Source organism: Cynocephalus volans, chromosome 1 (genome assembly GCF_027409185.1).
Source record: "Cynocephalus volans isolate mCynVol1 chromosome 1, mCynVol1.pri, whole genome shotgun sequence".
Classification (NCBI taxonomy): domain Eukaryota; kingdom Metazoa; phylum Chordata; class Mammalia; order Dermoptera; family Cynocephalidae; genus Cynocephalus; species Cynocephalus volans.
Genome location: NC_084460.1, coordinates 96,001,869 through 96,017,400, shown reverse-complemented (window position 1 = coordinate 96,017,400; position 15,532 = coordinate 96,001,869). Strand labels below are relative to the sequence as shown.

The following is a 15,532-nucleotide window of genomic DNA, read 5'->3' as shown; positions in this document are numbered from 1 at the left end:
ATTTGTTGAAGAAACTATTTGTCCATACTAATTTCCTAGTCTATATTTTGCTGACTGTATGTAGCAGGTTCCTCAGTCCTTTAAATTTCCTGTAAATTGGTGGTTGGAGCTGGAGACTTGATCAGATTCAGATTTTTGTTTTTTGTTTTTGGCAAGACTACTTCGTAGGTGGCGCTGTGTTCTTTTCTCAAGAGGCAAATCATATTTATTCCTTACTTGTTTTTGTTTATGTTAGCAACCATTGACGATCACTGCCTATGTCCTTTAGTTTATTAGGGTCATTCTAATTCTATCAAGTCTTTTTCATTTATCTGATGAAATACCTACTTTTCATGAGGAGAAGATTTCCCTCTTTTATTATGTAATTACCCAGTGGTAAAATCTGTATAAGAAAGACAGGATAAACTTTTGATTCTTTCCCTTTATTTACCAGTTCTCAAAATAAGAAATTGTTTCCTTATTTTCTTCTAACAGTGCCGGTTATATTCCTTTTGGGGATGGCGTTATTAAGGCATTTCATTAATTTAATGTGTTTTTGATAATGCTAAAATTATCCCATCTTTGGCCACGGGGAGTCTTTTCAGGTTGACTCCCGAGTGCTTTTTGATGTGATTTTGTGGTCTTTGACAACTTCCTGGCTATTACATATGGTAGTTTTCCAGCTCTTATCTGGTGGGAATGTAGTCTATTATGGCAACTTCCCAAATTCCCCCACAAAAGCTTCTTGTAGGCCTCAAAACTAACACTGGCTCTTTGGAGAAGATGTGAGGGTTTCCCCAGCTTTTGTGGAATCATAAAAAGACAAGTCAGAAAAGAATTGGAAACTCATTCATGAAACTCATTTTATGAGTTTTTATTGAGTTTCTATAAGGTGTACAGAGAAAAAGAAAACATAATTTCTTCCTGAATATTTTGCAGGCGGGGGGGTATCTTTTTGGACCTGGTGACACAATGTTGATGTCAGAAACGCACATTTGAACAAAGCCAAAACATCAATGTGATTATTATAGCTCCATTTTAGTTCTGTCTCTAGTTATCAAGTCAGGGATTATAAATACCTAATAAGGTGACTTTTGTTAAAGATGTTTTTGAAGAAGAAAGGGTAGAAATGGATGTGTTTATCTAAGCCAAGAAAATGGATGTAAAAGCACGTAGATTGCTTTTCTTCTTCTAGTCTCTATTTGCCCATTAAGTAAGGGCGATGTTTATTTTCCCCTGTTTTAAAAAGTTGCTGAGTGCTGTAATGAGTTTATATTTATAGAGCGCTTGGAGCTTTTTGGATGAAAGGTGCTAAATTAGAGTTTATTGTTTATTGAATTTATTTGATGTGTCCAACCTCATGGGAACATTTGCTGAAGTTAATTAAAAGCAGACAGTCCCCACTCTGACAGCTTACAGTGCTGCCTACAAACCAATAACATAAATAGTGTACACTTCTATTGTCCTTCCTTGGGACTGCCTAGAGAACCACAGATATTTATGACAGGGGAGTGATCTGCTTTTATAGCAAAGATGAGTTTGGCTGCTAGGTGAAAACACAGAAATACTCTCGACTTTGAGCCACGTACCAGCCTCTATTTTAAAAATATACTTGGAGTATGGAGATTTTCCTCAATTTCCAACCATAACTTACAGTAAAAATATTTTAAATAATCTTTTCTTTCTATCACTTTGGGAGTAAATTAAGATTTAAAAATGTATGTTTTATATGTTGCTTTTTATGATCACTTCTTCTTTGTAGGAATGACATTCCAAAGCACCCAATTGGAATACTTTATGCCTTCTTAACCTGACCCAGTGGAAGCTGTGAAATGTAATGATAGTAATGGCTTGTTTGCTTCCTTTGCCAGTTGGTGATGGAGTTTTGTGGCGCTGGCTCTGTCACTGACCTGATCAAGAACACAAAAGGTAACACGTTGAAAGAGGAGTGGATTGCATACATCTGCAGGGAGATCTTACGGGTAGGTGACAAGTGGGGACGGGTCAACCTCCCAACATCTGCAGGCAACACAGGATATCTTGGAAGGTGTTACATTTTGTTCTAACCTTCTTGTGAATTTCATAAACAGCAGAAATCTCTTTAAAGGTTTATTCTAAGAGTGACGGCGGCAGTGGTAGTTTGGTGTGGAGGTTTGCTCTCATGAAAGTAAGAGCCATTCTGGAAAAGCCATGTGCACTTTCATTGGAGGGTTGACATTGGGGTGTTTTCCCTTAACAAGCAATTTTCAATGGTGCTTCCAATTAGAAATCTAATTTTAAATTATAAAGATAGTGTCTCGTTTAGGAAGTAGATTGTTTTAACAGATATTTTGATAGCTCATTTGAGTTATGCATTTGTGAAAGTTTATAACTAATTTATTATAACAAATGTTGTAATTCCTTCCCACCGCAGAAAGTCTATAAGGATTGTATGACTTTAGTCATTTCTGTACGCACAACCTAGTTTAACAGATTTTACCTTTTTTAAAAAATAGATATTTGATACTTAGTCACTTAAATCAATCAAAATAGCCAGACAAGACTGTTCCTGAGTGTCCAGTTTTGCCCACAATCCCACGATCGGGCAGTCTAGCCAACAGTGTCATATTTGTGGAGCTCAGTTAAGGGAGAAGAAAATGATTGGGTGTATTTTAGTTCATTCGAACTGGTTTAATTATCTCTTGTTACTAATATGAAGACCATTATATGCCCAGTGAACGTTCTCACTAGTCTGTTCAGCAATCATTAGTTACTTGTAAGCTCTGCCTTCTTAATTTAGGGGAACAGAGGTTAAAACTTTTTCATGATGTGTCCAAGATATGCTTTTGAGAGAAAGATATGTGCTATGGATGGATGGATGAATGAATGGAAGTTAAGAAAGAAGGCAGGCAGGCATAAGATGATGTCTCTTCACTAAATGCAAACCAGATGTAGGCAAAAGAAAAGTAGAAAATGAAATTTAAAAATAACATTGACAGCATAAAAATCAAATACTTATGAATTGGCAGAAAGCTGTGAATGACTTCTCTGAAAACTACAAAATATTTTGTACTGAAAGCAGTTAAAGACCTTAATAAAAGGAAATATATACCATTTCATAGATTAGAATACTCAATATTGTGAAGATGTTATTTCTCCCCTGTTTGATCCATGGTTTCATTGAACTCCCAGTCAAAATCCCTATAGGTATATTTGTGGACATTGAAAAGCTAATTTTTAAAAAATTATATGAAAGTGCAAAGGGCCAAGAACAGCCAAGGCAATTTTAGAGAAGAAGAACAAAGCCAGAGGATTTATGCTACCAGTTATCAGAATTTGTTATAAGTCTACTAGAAAATTAAGACAGAATGGTATTGTCATGAGTTTTAGACGGTGGACAAGGTAACAGAATTGAGACTCTAGGAAGAGATCCACCTTGTGTGGACATTTGATTTATGACAAAGGAAATGCTGCTGTGCATGGAGAAGAGGTGCTCTGACAGTCATAGTGCTTGGTCAATTGTATATCCATAAAAAAACACAAACCCGACACCTACATTATTATACTGTATTCAAAAATTGATTCCAGCTGGATAAGAGATATAAATGGGAAAGATAGATATAAACATTAAAGTCTTAAGAGAAAGCATAAGATAATACCACTATGTCTTGGAGAAGGCAATAAAGATTTCTTGAACAGAACGCAAAACAAAATTTAAGGAGAGAAACAAGGAGGCCTGGCTGCTGATCTCCTTCACATTTGACATTTATCTCCAAGTCTTGATGTACCATCGTGTAAACTTAATTTTAATTTCTGACTTAAAGTTTTGCTCTGTCAGGGAGAACATGATGGATTATTTAGTCATCCAGACCACAGAGTGGGTGCCAAGAATTTATCAGGTCTCCGGGGTGGTTCCGCCCAATAGGGCTTTCCGCACTGCTGGGGAACCCTGCAGGGGATCAGTCATTTGATCTCCAGCGTTCTAAAAGCATTAGGGATGTTTCACCCCAGGGGCATCTCTCAATACCTTGCATTAAGATGTGTGAAAATAGTGGTTTTCTTCCTTCTCCAGTACATTCTCCCACATGATGCCAACATTTGAGATGAGGTTACCCACTGGAAGAGACATTTTACCACCCAAAGGTCCTGATCACAAGTAGTTTAGAGATGACCCTCCATGCATCATGTGATCTCATGAAATACAACTTTTGGCTCACTTATATGCTCTCGCGTCTGCTTCCAACCACTTCAGTGGTGAAGGAGGGATGGGGATCTTCAGGTCCTCTCTTAAAGATTTATGGGTGCTTATATGCTGTGAAAACCATACATTTAAATCTGCTTGATGCCTATCTTGAGCCAAACTGACTAGATAAGAAAGGTCATTTTTTAAGACCAAACCCAGTGCCTCACACTGTCGTGTAACATGGTATAAGTTTACCAACATTACTAAATCTACATATGGATATTTTTGGACATCCGTACTGTCATGCTAAATTTTTTCATCAAGGGAGGTCAGATATTTTGTTTTGTTTCTTTTTGTGTCAGCCTCATCATTCATACCATGATTTTTGTTGTGGTGGTGAAAAATTAAAAGAACAGAAAATCATAAATAATAAAATGACAATACTTGGGTACCCAATACCTTGAATTAACAAGTGTTAGCATAACATAATTTGTTTCTAGACTTCAATTTTAGATTCTTTTGGGTTATGATTTATCCGAAAAATATGGTCTACCTTAGAGTAAGCTGTAGCTTATAGAACTCACGTCATAAAGAAGCTAAAATCAGTGTAATTCATGGAGAAATGAAACACAATCAGGTTTGGATATTACTGAATCATTATCTCACATAATGAGCACAAAGTCACAAATATCATAAACCATTTAAAATGACAGTGATAAATGTCAGCAAACGAAATAGAAATTGTTTTCCTTTTAATGTGAGCCACATTGTCTAAAGCCAATGGGAGATTTCTTGGCTGGTCTGAGAAATATTTTATTGTGCTTAAAAAAAATTGTATAACAGAAGGTAGCTTTTAACTTTTAAATTTAACTTTTAAATTCAGATATTGCAAAATAAAAGGGGGGATTCAGTTAAATCAGGTTAGTTCTCTGTACAGAGACTCTGTAGATGTTTCTTTTACAAACTAGCAAATACAAACTGCTCACTTTTCACAGTACTGTGTTAACTGAAATGTGGGCATGCTGGAACCGTACAATGATGCGTGTGGTTCCGTGGTATCTCAGATCAGATCTGGTGTGCAAGCATTTCATTTAACACAGCACCAGGCATTGCAAGGACTGCCTGTACCTTTCAGTTTATATTGATCAATTGCCTACAATTTAGAATAGCACTAAGAGCACATGAGAGATGTGAATATAATTCTGGAAGTATCTCTGGGTGAGTTTAATTATTATCATTATTTTTTGATCATTCAAAATAGTTTATTTGCATCTTGGCTTATGCTCCTACTAACTCTTCTCAACTCTCCATCACTCCAGGGGCTGAGTCACCTGCACCAGCATAAAGTGATTCATCGAGATATTAAAGGGCAAAATGTCTTGCTGACTGAAAACGCGGAAGTTAAACTAGGTAAAAACAGAATCCGGTGAGCCTAGGAATTGCAGAAATTGATTGGTTTATTTCAACAGCCTTTTTAAAAAAATTAATGTGATTTTGTCCCTGTGGATTTGCACTTTGAGTAATGAATTATATACAGTATGGTGAACAGAGCAGTGTGCTTAATCCATGTGTAGAAATAATTGAGATTTTTTTTCAGTAAAGATTAGAAGTGACAGACCTTGAAATGGTTGCCTATATCTTAAAGTTTGTTTATGTTGTTGCTACTGTAACAGAACACTGAGGACCTAATTTTTTTCATTGAAAATATCCATTTAGACATAATTAGAATAATCGATTCCTGCTATATTCCCATATGTTTAAGTTATGGTTACATTGATTTCATTGTTACCCTGGGAACCTTTGCAAAATGGAAGCTCAATATTCTGCTTTAGGTACATACTAATTACCCCCCTTCCATCTGCCAGAGTTATCAGCAGGGGAATCCTTTTCTTTGGCATATCTGTATGAGGTACCTAGAGTAGTCAAATTCATAAAGACAGAAAGTAGAATTGTAATGTTTGGCGTCTGGGGGAAAATAGGGAATGGAGAGTTATTTAATGGGTACAGAGTTCCAGTTGGGGAAGGTGAGAACGTTCTGGAGATGGATAATGGTGATGGTTATACAACAGTGTGAATGCACTTAATGCCACAGAAGTGTACATTCTTAAATGGTTAAAATGGTAAGTTTTATATTATGTATATTTTACCACAATAAGAAAATACACATTTATTTTATCACCATATAAAACCTATGATCATACACTTAATTCATTTGTCTTTTTTTAAATAGTGGACTTTGGTGTCAGTGCCCAGCTTGATCGAACAGTGGGCAGGAGGAATACCTTCATTGGGACTCCCTACTGGATGGCACCAGAAGTTATTGCCTGTGACGAAAACCCAGATGCAACATATGATTTCAAGGTATGACTTCACTGTGTTTCAAAATTGTGCCTACCAGCTCGTTCTGAATCTTGCAGTAGGAGAATTCTCATGTGCCTGTGGATTTATGATTTATGTGATCCAAAGGGAAAACTGAAAAACATTATTTGAATTAAAATTATAAAACATACAAGTGAGAATCTTTTTAATGAATTCACCCATCATATCTGATTGCCTATTTGTGGAAAAAATGTTTGAATCATTTTCTACATTCTTTTGAATTTACTCTTGCTTCTTATTATTGAAAAATAGATTAATTTCCATTTTGATTATAGTTTAGATTTTTCTCAAAGTATATATTTTGATAGCTTTTTATGTTCAAAGAAACAAAATATGAATTTGTTGTCTTGGGTCATCTTTTTCTAATTAAGAATAATCAGACGTCCTCTTTTCTACATTTCACAAAGTATAATTATTTGGGGTTTCTTTTCCATGAGAGAGAATCAAATGGGATGTTGGTAACTATGGTGTTTCTAAGGAGAGGCACAGTGTTTCAAAGAAATTTGATTTGTGGCTTGTTACTTTGTATTGTGAACTAGAAATTTGCTAATAAATTCAAAGCAGTGTTCAAGTAGACTTATTCATGACGCTCTCCTCTTTTCTATTCTGCTAGCCAGTAATCAAACATAATTTTGGGTTAGTACCCCATCAATAGTGGCAGTGTCAGGTGACATTGCTTTTTCATGAATTGTGGCTAAAATCAAGACAGTACAATTGGGGACAATGAGATATTGGAACTGTGGGTTTTCAGACTGTGCACTAGGTAGAGAGACACCCTGTGGTCTTTGTGCAGATCACAGGGCAACCTTGGGCAGGACTTGATACTACCTGAGCTGATTTCAGAAGTACATGGACTTTTCACCAAGGACTTTAGTAATCCTCTCTAAATACCCTCGTCTTGCAGATGATGAAACTGAGCCTTGAGGTCTTTGCAAGTGTACAACCAGTTAGTGAGCTTCTCAGAGTTGGGACATGCACCCAGGTCTTCCTACCCTCCGCTCAGAGCTCTTTCCAATACATTACCAACTCTATATAAATCTCCAATTTACCAACTGAAGAGTATAATTGAAGAATTCCTCTTTTAAAGAACATTTTAAGTTCTCTACATGTGGGATTATTATTGAAATCAGGTCATAAAGATGCAAACATCGCAGTGTCTTCAGCACCCAGTGTCTCAGGGCTTTGACACAATTATTTGTCTCTTTGGAGAGATGCACACTTGAAAGTCTGAAAACATAATAATCTCCTGTAAATTTCCTCCTTCTTTCAAAGTGAGTCACTGTAATAATCTGACAACAATCTGTCTGAAAACAGCTGCCAAGTTAAAAATTAATCTCCTGCCAAAATAAATGTCATTTATTTAAACTGCTAATACTAACCACATTTAAATAATTTCATTTTCAGATCCCTTCAGAGGAGCCACTACAAAATATATGTCCTGGGCCAGATATGTGTGTCATAATCAGCAATAAGCAATTCTTCAAACTATAGTTACACTTAACAAGTGCTAACCAGTCTACATGTGGGCCACAGATATTTTATACTACTTTATAATACACCACGGAGAATCAGAGTGTTTTAGACTATTACCCTCAGCTTAACCTTTTATGTATTGTGACTGGCTGAGTTGTATATGGGACTTTTGTTCTGGGACATAAAGTAGATTCCTGTGACTGAATTATTTTCAGTAGAATAACTAGAAGAGGACTTCCTTCTGGCCAACCCAAAGCTTGGAATTAAACGGATATCTCGGTCCTCTTCCCTCAGATCATGGCTAAGAATGTAGTTTGGGATCAGAGTAAAGTCAGTGAGACAATGCCTAACTCTAGATGTGGGCAAAGCTTGGTGTATGAGTTTTTCTTTGTCATTTATTAAAAAGTAATCTCGATGGACAGAACAGGTTCAATCATATCAGTCATTTAGACCTTAACGTGAATTAGTTTATCAATTCTGATGGTTAGGTGTACAAGAGCAGGAAAAAGTCAAGGCAAGAATATAAGCTTCACTGGCCATTTGTCATGGGTAAAAGAAAGAGCATGAGAAAAGGGTGAATAAGGAAGACCAGGAAGAAAGGAAGATTTGAGGGTTCTTTGAAGATTTATTTCCACTACTTAACAGTTTTACTGTGAACCTTGGAAGGTGCTAATCTTTTAATAATCTTTCTCCATTTTGGGGGGGCACCATATCTCATCCTTTTTCTTTTTGTTCAATATTCTTAGGAATGTGGTCTGTCACCGGGGTACAACTTGACAATAAGATCTGTCCAAATCCAGCTTTCAAAAATCATTTATTCATTCACTCCGTATTCATTGAATACCCACTGTGTGTAAGGAATTAGCTAAGCTGTGACTGTATATGCAGTTTCTTCCTAGAGAGTTCATTTGAGACCCCATCAAAGGATTTGGTAGTGTCTTTGGTCATACATTTGGCCCAGCAGCGTACCCCAGCCCCAGAAGCTGATGTCAACCTGCTGGGCTCTCATGTGCAATAGATAATTTCAGCTGAGAGGACATGTGTAGAATAAAAGATGACTTGAAGTCCACTGGACTTTGTTAGATTCCCTACCACAAAAGCCCTTTCTTTAAAATACAGAAGTGAAGAGTACAGTTTGGTTTTGTTATTTGATTTATTATTTATTGATTTTTTTATTATTTGATTTGTCTAAGATGTCTTTAAAGACCCCTGTAAGTTTTGCGGTTTTTTTTTTAAACTAGAGTAATTCCATATTACAAGGTGCTCTGTAGGAAAGTAGTCTGAAGAGCTCATGCTTTTAATTGCAGTCTGCTTTTGTGTGATATCTACTGGCCACAGTTAAGTAACTCGCTGAAAATAGACCCTCTCCTAAGGAGGAGCACCAGAATCTCATTTGCTTGGTGTGTTGGCTTTTCCCTAGAGGCCCTTCCTTTTTGTTTTCAGAAATTCTGTCAAAACACTTCAAGTAAAAGGAAAGGTTTCATTTCCCTGATAAGTATGTGGGGCAATAATAAAGACTTTCCCATTTAATAATAAGCATTCAAAAGATTTGAAATTAATAAAACTGTTCAAAATTCCTAGGCTGTTTAAATTGTTATTTTTTAAACTTACATTGAATTTCATTTCAGTTGGACGGGATCTGCCAAGCAATTTTTAGTCCTATATATTTGTTGCTTTAACAGAACAATAAAATTCTAAATTTCTAAAAAAATTTCTCTGTGGTCAAATGTCCATCAACAGGGAACAAGTTGAATAAAGACTAGGGAATCTGTTCAATGGAATACTACACAGCCATTTAAACAATAAGGTAGTGTGTGTGTTGGATTTGGACAGATCCTAAGATACATTGTTAGGTATAAAAAGCAACTTACTGTACAGTACACATTATATAGTCTAACTCCCACACCCACACCCGGTGGGCCCCATGGGTCCCCGATTTACAATGGCTGGACTTAAACATTTTTCAACTTTACAATGGTACCCATACAACCATTCTGTTTTTCACTTTTGATAGAGTATTCAATAAATTACACGAGATATTCAATACTTTATCATAAAACAGGCTTTGTGTTAGATGGCTTTGCTCAACTACAGGCTAATGATGTATTGTGAGCACATTTAAGATAGTCTTAGCTAAGCTAGGATGTTTATTTGGTAGATTAGGTGTATTAAATGCATTTTCAACTTATAATATCTTCAACTTACAATGGATTTATCAGGATGTAACCTCATTAAGAGTCAAGGAGCATCTGTATATACATGCACATACACACGCGTACACACCCTCAAGAAATTTGGAAAGGAACTGGGAAAACTTAATAGTGTTTACCTCTGAATAGGGCATGTGGGTAGAGAACTTAAAATTTTTATTTTCTATGTCTTTCTGTCCTGTTATAGTGTATCTTGTCATAAACAGACCTTGCTCTTACATTAAGCTAGCAAAGTAAGAGAACTACATGGTCTATTCCCTCACCAACCCCCGCCCACCCCACCCACCAAGTTCCTATCCTCAGGCCTGATATGTGCTTGTGTGTATTATTCACCTAAACTCTGTTTCTGATACTTCTCACACAGGTGCTGCAGATTATTTGCAGACATAGGTGTCTCCTCCAGAGTTTGGGTGAATATTGTGCTCTGATTCTAGAGAAAGTACTCATTCTTCTGTGTCACAGATGATTGGCATTATTGGGGCAGGGTGGAAATAATTCCTCTAAGTAAGAGGTCCAGCTGAGACAAAGTGAGCAGGCTGACTAGTGGGAGAGTCACCGCGATGCAGGGTGTCACCCGCAAGGACAATATTCGAATTGCAGTGTGGTGCATTTACATTCTCAGACAAGTCCTGGCCTCTGTCTACTGAAATTCAAACAAAGGTTCTTCCTCATTCGGTCCGAGGGAAGATGGTACAGACCCCGTGTTAGTGTCACCAGCAGGAAACTGAAGCTTCTGTTAAACATATTTCTGTGGCTGCATGCTCACATCCAGCTATATAGGATTTCTTACATCCTGCATAGCCACGACCTCCTCCAGGCAACCTGCTGGTCCCTAGTGGAAGAGAATAAGCTATTCTAGTATTTTCCCTTTGGTCAGGTAACAAATGTAGATGGACAAGGGACTAAAGATTTCTGTCCTCCATTTGTTTTATGTGTGAAATGGGAGTAATAGTAATTACCTCTGCCTTAACACCCTCAGTGATCCTGAACTCACCACCCTAGCTCTGTTTATATATAACATGGGATATAAGTATATGACATGATGAATGACTCAGTCTTTTGAAGTTGAACAGGGTGAGTTTAAAATGTAGACTTTGCCTCCTATTTGCCATATTACTTCCGGGGAGTTATATAACTTTTCTGAGCCTCATAAAATGGGAATAATAAATTGTACATTACAAGGTTATAATAGAATAAAGTGAGTTAATCTCTATACCGAGGGATTAACACAGTGCCTCACCCTTGGTAAGTACTAAATATATGATGGTTTTGTGTTTGTATCATATGAAAGTGCTATTTGGAGCCATTCTTGACCTGCAAAAACCAGCAATTTCATATGGTTCAACCTCATGTTTGTACCACACATCTCTAATTGTCTGCTTAAGTCGAGCCAGAATTGGCTTCTCTGTAACTTCTACCACTAGATCAAGATGCCGTCCTTAGGCACCACACACCATGCATAGCTCCTTTTTGCAACTGGAACACAGCTAAAAGAATAAACTAACCACAAATAAATTACCCCAAAAAAGACTGTTTTGGGGCCTATGAAACTTGGTGAAATCCACTGTGCTTGTTATGCTCATTATTAAGCTGTTGTCTGTCAACTGTAGAAGGTCCTGTTGCCCTGTGCTTTGGGATAACAGGGCTGGGACTCCGCTATCCCCATTTCTCCTTGTCCATCTGACTTCTTATCGAGCGCTGCCAGTGGGGCGATAGATAGAGGGAGACTTCAAGGCTGGAGGAGGGAGGACACACCTTTTCCTGTTTGCTTCCCTGAGCTTCTTGTTTCTGCCTGCATCACCTCAGTGACTTTGAATACCATTGAGTCCCAGAGCCATTGCCATCTTACCTGATTTAAGATTGCTAGTGGAACTGCCAGTTGATGACCTGAGGATCTGTCTGCACCGCATTTGTGCACTGCATTGTGTTAGGCACTTTGCATATTCAGGCAGCCCTCCAGTCCACATGTTTTGTATCCATGTATTCAAATAACTGTGGATCAAAAATATTCAGGGGGGATTAAAAAACAATGGATGATTGCATCTATACCGAACATGTGTAGGAGGATGTACATAGGTTATATGTAAATACTACACCATTTTATATCAGGGACTTTGAACATCTGTGGATTTTGGTATCTACAGCACGTCCTGGAACCAATCCCCTAGCATACAAGGAACAACTATATTTTCTTTTTGAATTCTTGTACCAACCCTGCAAGATATGTGTTTTCTTCATGTTACAGCTGAGGAAATAGGCTCAGAGCTGTTAAGTGGCTTGCCCCTGGCCACCAAGCTAGTTATGTCAATGCTGAGAGTCAAAGCTAGGTCTGTCTGGCTGCACAGCTAAGCCCTTTCTGCCTCATGGTGCACTCTGGGGTTCTTTTCCTGGATGAACCCAGAAGGAAAGCTCTCTTGTTCTGTTCGAGTTGCTTGTGTGCCAGCTGCCCCCAGCCCCCCCCCCCCACCAGCCTCTGCCTTCTCAGAGGCACTAGAATTTGTCTTTGTTCCATTTGCAATACACACAGGACTGAGCTATTAATCATGCCACAGGCCAGGCTGCACAGCACCTCTGGAATAATGAATTACCCAGCTCCTGCCAAAATGAGTCACCCCATGGCCGTGAAGGAAACCTTCTCTCTCCCTGGCTCTCTCCTCATCTTGTTCCTCCCTCTTCCCTTTCTTGTCTCCTGTGATCTGTCTTGCCAATTGTAATTGGAGCATTTTCTCCTGTATTTAAGATCTGAAGTATCTTTGGGATTCGCTAGTGTATCCAAAGGCTTAAACAAGGCCAGTCAAGGACATTTATGGCTTTCTAGCATGGGTGGGTAGGTGAAGCTTATAAGCAGCTTTGGGTATGTATGGCCAGAAATATAAATGTTCCTTTTGGAAAACGAGAGAACCCCAGCAAAAATCCTAACGATGATATCAAATCAAGTCTTAAAGAAGCAGCAGTATTGGCCTGGTAATGTGACTTGAAAAAGGATGCACTGGTACTTGGGGTGGTGTGACTTTTACTCTGAAGGGGGGGCTTTGGGAGTTTGGGGAAAAACAGCCCAAGAGGAGATGGTGTGTTCTAAATAAAAAGAAGCATCTCTTCACTGACACTTTCTGCTTCCTGTGGGATAAACCCAGGATCATCTAACAAGTGAGACCTCTCCATTTCCCTGTTGTCAAAATGTCCTTCCTCAAATTATTGCTGTGTATATATTATCACTTAGGAATGCTTTTGGCTGTACTTATGTTTCTTAAACCAGCAGATGTCGAGAGGCAGGCAGCCCAGGGCACGAAACTGGGTTGCCTCACTGAATCTCAGCACCTTCAGTCACTGTAGACAAAGTAGGAATCTGAGACCGTTATTTTATGGACCCTTGATAAGAACAAAATAAAGGTGAATACTCAAGTTTTCTTACATTGTGATGATAGTTGAAAAAGAACTGGCCTAGGAGGCAGGAGGCCCAACTGTGTTCAAAACCAGGTGCTGAGTGGCTTTGTGATCTCCAGTAAATCACTTTCCCTCATCTGTGAAATGGAAGTTTGGACTAGATGATCTATAAGGACCCTACCGGCATAGGACACTTAGCTTTTGCTCCTTTCTCTCATGTATCTTTCATTTGCTCATTCATTCAACAAATATTTACTAATGGGTCTACTATGTGCCAGGTACTGTTCTGGTACTTGGAATATATCAGTCAACAAAACAAAGATCTCTGCCCTGTGGGTCTTATGTTGTGTGTTAGAGGCCAGGGGTACAAACAGTAAACACAAAAATGTAGGAAATTAGTGATGAGTAACACATAGTATGTTAGAAGATGATCAGTGCCATGTCTGGGAGACAAACGTGGGAAAGGGGAAGGGGGATCAGCAGAGCTGGGGGGAGGTTGCAGTGGTCCTCACTGAAGACACAGGATCTGAGCAAAGACCTCGTGGAGGGGAGGGAGTCAGCCTGCACATGGGGGCTGGTGGGGGCGGGAGGAGGGCTGCAGGCAGAGGGAACAGCAGAACAGGGACCCACAGGCAGAAGCGTGCCTGGGGCTTCTGAGCGTTTTCTTCCCCCATCTGAAGGCTGACCTGAAGCATTCTCACCCCAGCACTGTCCTTTCCTTTCAAGTGTGCTGGCTTTCGGACCAGCTCAAAGCTTCCTGGACTTGAAGACTATTTAAGTTTGAACCTCCAGTGGCAGTTAGGGGTAGAAAGCCTGGCTACCACCTTCATGCTTGTGCCTCATTTCATGCTACAGAAACACGCAATTCCCAGGGATATTGGGAAAATGGTGGTAGAACCACCAAAGCCTGGAGATTCTGGAGTCTTATCAAAATAGCACAGGGACCTTTCAAGCTTACCCACCATTTCCAGATAGTTCCCACTGTGCTTCCTGCTTAGTGCCTCTTGCACAGTGAGTGACTCAGTATTTTCATCATGTTCCCAGATAGTTGTCTTTGTCTATCATCCAAAAAAGCTCAGGTACAAGAGAGCTGTGTTTTTATCTTTACCAGTTACTGCACCTGAGCCAACCTGTAACAGATGGGCTGGGCTTTCCCCATTAGCTCCGGAAATGACCTCACCAACCAAGGCCAAGAGCCTGTGGGAAAACTCATTCATTTGCTAGGCTGTGCAAACTGGGTGTGTGTGTGTTTAATGGAAACCTTTGAATACATCTTGAAATATGTAAACAAAAAGAAAGGACAAAAATTGCCTTCTTGAGTTATGTTGTGTGCGGACAAGTTAGTTGGAACCTGAGGATAGTGATATTGTGAAGGTGTGTCATTATCCCCAGTTGAGCTGAGAACTGGTAGCATTCAAAGAATCCCTCCTTGATCCCGCATGTGCCCCAGCCACCTGCTGTAAGGGAGACTGCACTTTAGGCAAGAGGCTAGACCCCCTAGAAAGCCCCCTCCACATTATACAGACCGCTGTCCAAATACTGAATAGGCCTTGGGTGTCACTCGCAGGATAATGGAAAATTTAGTTCTAAGAATGACTCAGCATGAATTTCGTAGTTCTCTTCCAGTTAGATCTCTTTTTCATATGACCTGGACATTTGCTGCATGGGAATAGCAAGAAACCTTAATTTTGATCTTCCTAATCTGAGTGAGTTACAGGTGAGAATCTCAAATAATGTATGAGATATTTAAAATGAGAAGAGGGTGAGAGTCTATATCAGAATGCGGGCCCTTGAGCCAACTTCCGTATTCAGTTTTCTTACCAGTCTACTGGGAAGTTCAACAGCCAGCATCTCGTTGGGGTTTCCTAACCAGGTTTTCTCCATCTCCTCATGTATCCCCTCCCATGTAATCTTTATAGAGACCTGGAGCCATAGATACAGAGTG

At 38.9% G+C, this 15,532-nt stretch overlaps 1 protein-coding gene across 2 annotated transcripts in view; it reads left to right on the top strand.

Annotated features, from left to right (window-relative positions):
- Nucleotides 1-15,532, top strand: part of TNIK (TRAF2 and NCK interacting kinase) — a 383,386-nt gene that overhangs the window by 259,820 nt on the left and 108,034 nt on the right. For both annotated transcript variants that reach the window (XM_063092797.1, XM_063092791.1), the window contains exons 5-7: nt 1,851-1,961; nt 5,461-5,551; nt 6,372-6,502. In XM_063092797.1, the coding sequence (XP_062948867.1) occupies nt 1,851-1,961; nt 5,461-5,551; nt 6,372-6,502 (333 nt within the window). The remainder of the gene's footprint in view (nt 1-1,850; nt 1,962-5,460; nt 5,552-6,371; nt 6,503-15,532) is intronic.